We start from the raw sequence: 4,728 nt of genomic DNA on the forward strand, positions 1-4,728 counted from the left end.
TGTTGCAAAATGGTTATTGGAAAAATTCAAAATAAGAGATATATTCGAGATTTAAGCTATCTAACTGAACTTGTGACTGTTCTTTAGCCACTGGCTCACTATCTTTCTTGCTCCAGCTGAATGAAATTGAATTCTACTTCATAAATTGGTTTTGAATTATCTACAAATAACTCATACAGTCCACTCCTTAGTCATTTTTAAGTTTCACTCTTAAAAGATTTTCAAACAGCTTTGTTTAGCGTCAATTTCTTTGCGCTCTTTTCCTCATCACTGTTTTGAGATTTTTTAGATGATAGAGGCAATAATAATGTAGTTCAGTTATAAAACAAAAACTTTGTTATAAAAATTGGGAAATGCGATTATTTATGTCCATATGAGGGAATTTAATGGTGAAGCGCCCCATATCATGCATGATATGTTGTTCGCTTTTGCTTTATTATTATTATTATCAAATGTATTTTGCTGTTTTGTTTGTTTATTTATCATTTTTTTGATCTAATCAGTGAGACATATACAAGACAAACTGAAAACCAAGAGTAACACTGATGAGTCCAGCTGACCAGTGAGAAGACACTTGAGCTGAAATCTGGGAACGCTACTATTAGTTTGTTAAAACAGATTAGTCACAAAGAAAATATTGAAAATTTTCATTCGACACATTACTACATTTTTAGGTAAATAAAAGGAATGTTTAATTTGAACAAATTAAAAAAGCATTTTGGAAATCTCAAGCAAAACATTGCAACTGATTGAAACAGAGTTCTGAAAAAAAGGCAGTTTCTGAAAGCTTTCCAGAAATGATCTGCAAAATATCCACATCAATATTTTTGCTAAACAGTTGTAATTTATATTTTAATTCATATTTATTTCAGTTCAAGTAAAATATAATTATATATGACTGTAGATATCAATAAAACTAATGAGGAACTGTGACGTTGAAACAAGCGGATTGTGCACTAGACAAACAGATTTGTGGTTCAGATATCAGAATACCTAAAATTATGTAATAAGTAAGAAATGAAACTATTTTGATTGTGTTTTCAATTACCTGCCCAGCAAGTTGTAATAAATGACGCAATGCATGCAGTAGCTACAGCTCTTAAAGCATATTTTGCCAGAATGGGTTTGATCTTTGGACTAAGACTACCCACAGAGCCAAGCTGAATTCCAATTGATCCAATATTAGCAAAGCTGCACAAAGCGTATGTTGCCATCATTTGTGAGTGACCCTAAATATAATTGTTATTTATACCTTTTATACGATTTTTTGAAAGGAAACATATCAGTGTGAAAAATGAATGCATTATATTTTATTAAAAATTTAATTATTATTTTAAAGTTTTTTCTAAAGATTATTATTTAAAAAAGTGATAAAAATACTTACGGAAAGTTTATTAGAAGCTACATATTCTCCTAGTCGTTGGTATGCAATAAATTCATTTAAAACGACTTTGATACCCATCAACTCAGCGACATACATTGTTTCTTCTACTCTTTTACTAATGTCCATAGAATCGCTGACGCCCATGAAAAATGCTATTGGAAAAAATATATAGCCAAGTATTTTCTAAAAGCAAAATGAATAAATAAATTAAAATTATGCAGCTTATGTTTAAGGATATATAAATTGTAACCTCTAAACTCAAGTCATCAATGTCAACCATATTTCCTAGCCATAATATGACTGAATTAATGAATGTTAAAATTGCAATGAAAACAATCAAATTGGCTATAATTTGAAAAATAACAGTGATAACATCACAAGCACCATTGCTGATTGCTTCTAAAATATTGTTGTACTGCCTAAAAATTAAAAATTTATTTTATAATGAAAAACATCATAAATTTACATTTTTAATTATAATTTTTACCCTCTTGGCAAATCAAGATTTTCGACTTTTTTAGTTGCAGATTCTTCTGTTTCAGGGACAACAATCTTGGAACAAGCAAGTGACGCTGGCGCTGACATGACACTTGCCGATAATATATATTTCGGACATGCCTTGAAAAATTGAATTTATAAAATAGAAAAATGAAATGCTGAAATGAATGAATATTATTAGCATTTACTCCAAAAGAGACGTAAGCGGCGAAAAGCGAACCAGCAACGGAAGCAAATCCGGCGCACATAATTGCAAATACTTCCGAATGGGTTAATTGGGATAGATACGGTTTGATGAGAAGTGGCGCTTCGCTTAGGCCGAGAAATATTGAAGCTACTGCATTTAAAGATTCCGTTGCCGTTGTGCCGAGTGTAATTTGAACAAGCCAGGCAACTTTGATCAGAACAAGCTGCATTACACCAAGTTGATACAGTAAAGCGACAAACGCTCCAAAATACAAAATTGCTTGTAATACCTAAAAAATTGAACTTCTTTTTCAACAATCAGTGGTGAATGGAATTTTGCCAAAATTTACGGAAAAAGCAAAAACTGCATTCATGCCACAAATTGGAGGCGGATTGACCAGAAAGCCGTACGTAAATGCCGCTCCATATTGTGCAAAATCCAAAAATGCTACAATTTTTTCAGAAATGAATTCAAACGCTACAACACCATATTCCCATTGGAGAGCAAACAGTCCAATGCAAAATTGTATTGCAAATCCCCAAATAACGGGACGCCAATTTATCTGAAATAACAGAACAAAAAAATGAATTTCATTTAATAAAAATTCAGCTCATATAAAAGATATTCTTACTTTACTTTTATTTTCTGACAGTAGAACCAACAAGAGAACAAGGACAACAATTCCAGCTAAGCAGTTCAACCTTTGCCATTGTCCTCTGCAGCAGATCAGAACGATTGCAATGAACACAATGAAAAGTGCCGTAAAAACAAAACTACAATTAAATTAATTCGTAAAAGATTCCTCTAGCATCTGTTGGTTTAAACTCACCCTCGAAATACAGTTTTTTTCCAACATCTTTTTATTCTCTTCTTTAAGTTTTTAGCAAAGCAAGCATTAATTTTTGAAATGAAGTAAATTTTGAAAATGTATTTATAAAATAAACAAAACCAAAATATTGCAGTAAATACAATAAGTGCCAAAGCTCTCCGGTAGTTTTTCACAACAGCAAAGATGAAAAAAATATGATAAGCAATGGCTAACAAAAGCCAAAAGCCGTATTGGAGATACTTTTTTTGTTGCGTTGTCAGTTTAGGTGGAAAGGACGATTTCATGTCGCTGAGTGCCATTGGAATTTTACTTAAACTGTAACTACCTCTGTTGCGGACCAGGGGATTTTTTTGAATTTGTTCCATCTCCATTGATACGGAATCGACAGCATCGTTGGAGATGTAGCGGTTGAGTTTTGACTCTTGATCACTTTTTATAAGATCACTCTAACAAAAAGCAAATAAATGTTTTACACTTTTTCTGCAAATATTTAGTATATATATATATTTGTCATTATTCAATTTATTTTGTGATGAATTAAATTTTAAAAAATCCCTTTTTTCATCATTCCAATGCATATTTGACGATTTAGCAATTTTGAAAACATAAACCAGATTTATAATTTCAGTATAAATGAATAATTATATAATGAAATGATAAAATATTTCCAGTTATAACTTTTGCCCTTTCTCAGTTGAATAAGCAATGACAAGCATCATATTTGTAAAGTTCCTTTCAAAACCATGCATAATTATTGTAATGGAAAGCTAGTAAGCTATTTTCCTCTATTTTCCGATTTCACATGCTCAGTTGCATTGTTTAATCACTTAATTGCTCTTCAAAAGCCACCCCATTCATGCATAGGAAAACCTTTTTTCAAGATATGTTAACCATTTAAATTTGAACTGAAATTGAACAAATAAATATAATTCACATATTTTTTTCTGAAAATTTTAAATTACTTTCTCATTGTATTTTTTTATAAGCATTCAAATATTCATTATTTAACTTAATAATATTTTGGCTAATTTAATTTAGATTTTTTGAATTCAAATAAAAATGTAATATTGAAACAACTTACTTCTTCAGAAAGCATCGTTCACAGCAACTAATTCAAGCATAAATACGCTATTTGATTAAAAAATTAAAATATAATGGAATATTTATATTTCTGTTCTCATTATATAAACTGGTTACAAAAAATAACACAATTGTTTAATTAAAACAATCGATAGATCATATCTGATAATCAACAAAAAAATTATAGTTGACAATAGACAAAATATTTATCATTGCTCATTGTTAAAAATCAACCAGTGATTTAAATTGATTTAAATTAAAAAGATAATCTGATAAAAAATATTTCCTTTTTACATTTATTGTATTATACAGAAAGTCTGTGATGATGGCAATAAATTGAGTTTTCAAAAATAATATATGATGCGCACGATCTTGTTTGATATGCAAAATAAATTATTTATAACATTTGTAAGTGCAATGTGAAAATATTTTATTTAAAGACTCTATTTTCCATACAATTATAAAATGGAAAGCAAAAAAAAACAATTATAGAAAATTGGCTGAAAATATGAATTATATTTACCTGCACAGCGTTCGCTGCGGTTGTCGGCTGTTGGTGATTTTCACCATTCATTTTCAAATTATCCGGATTGTCCATTTTTAAATCATGTAAAAAATATGCATAAATTTTTTTAAACTTTGTGAACACTTTAAACATCATTTGCATCGAAAGATTGGTCGTCAACGGACTATAGTACCGTGTAACACCTTTTATTGACGCAAGGCCAAAATGAAACATCAACGACTGGT

General features: G+C 29.9%; 1 protein-coding gene across 1 annotated transcript; it reads right to left on the reverse strand.

The window, feature by feature from the left end:
* Nucleotides 1-499: 499 nt before the first annotated feature.
* On the reverse strand, nucleotides 500-4,576 carry Tsp_08963 (putative transporter gate domain protein). The gene is made up of 11 exons (XM_003382060.1): nucleotides 4,502-4,576; nucleotides 3,139-3,344; nucleotides 2,701-2,842; nucleotides 2,434-2,631; nucleotides 2,071-2,358; nucleotides 1,872-2,002; nucleotides 1,749-1,803; nucleotides 1,385-1,567; nucleotides 1,049-1,229; nucleotides 929-993; nucleotides 500-595 (listed from the first exon to the last, which is right to left on the reverse strand). The coding sequence occupies exons 1-11, from the start codon at nucleotides 4,574-4,576 to the stop codon at nucleotides 500-502; spliced, it is 1,620 nt and encodes a 539-aa protein (XP_003382108.1).
* Between the last annotated feature and the right edge of the window lie 152 nt (nucleotides 4,577-4,728).

Source organism: Trichinella spiralis (genome assembly GCF_000181795.1).
Source record: "Trichinella spiralis strain ISS 195 chromosome Unknown Scfld1, whole genome shotgun sequence".
Taxonomy (NCBI): Eukaryota; Metazoa; Nematoda; class Enoplea; order Trichinellida; family Trichinellidae; genus Trichinella; species Trichinella spiralis.

What these genes read in the sequence shown, in the direction of transcription:
- Tsp_08963 (XM_003382060.1), bottom strand. Translation starts at nt 4,576, where the DNA reads ATGGACAATCCGGATAATTTGAAAATGAATGGTGAAAATCACCAACAG. An exon ending in CCGCAGCGAACGCTGTGCAG is followed by an intron (nt 3,345 to 4,501) that starts GTAAATATAATT and finishes GCTTTTTGTTAG; the next exon opens with AGTGATCTTATAAAAAGTGA. An exon ending in CAATTTGTGGCATGAATGCA is followed by an intron (nt 2,359 to 2,433) that starts GTTTTTGCTTTT and finishes TCAATTTTTTAG; the next exon opens with GTATTACAAGCAATTTTGTA.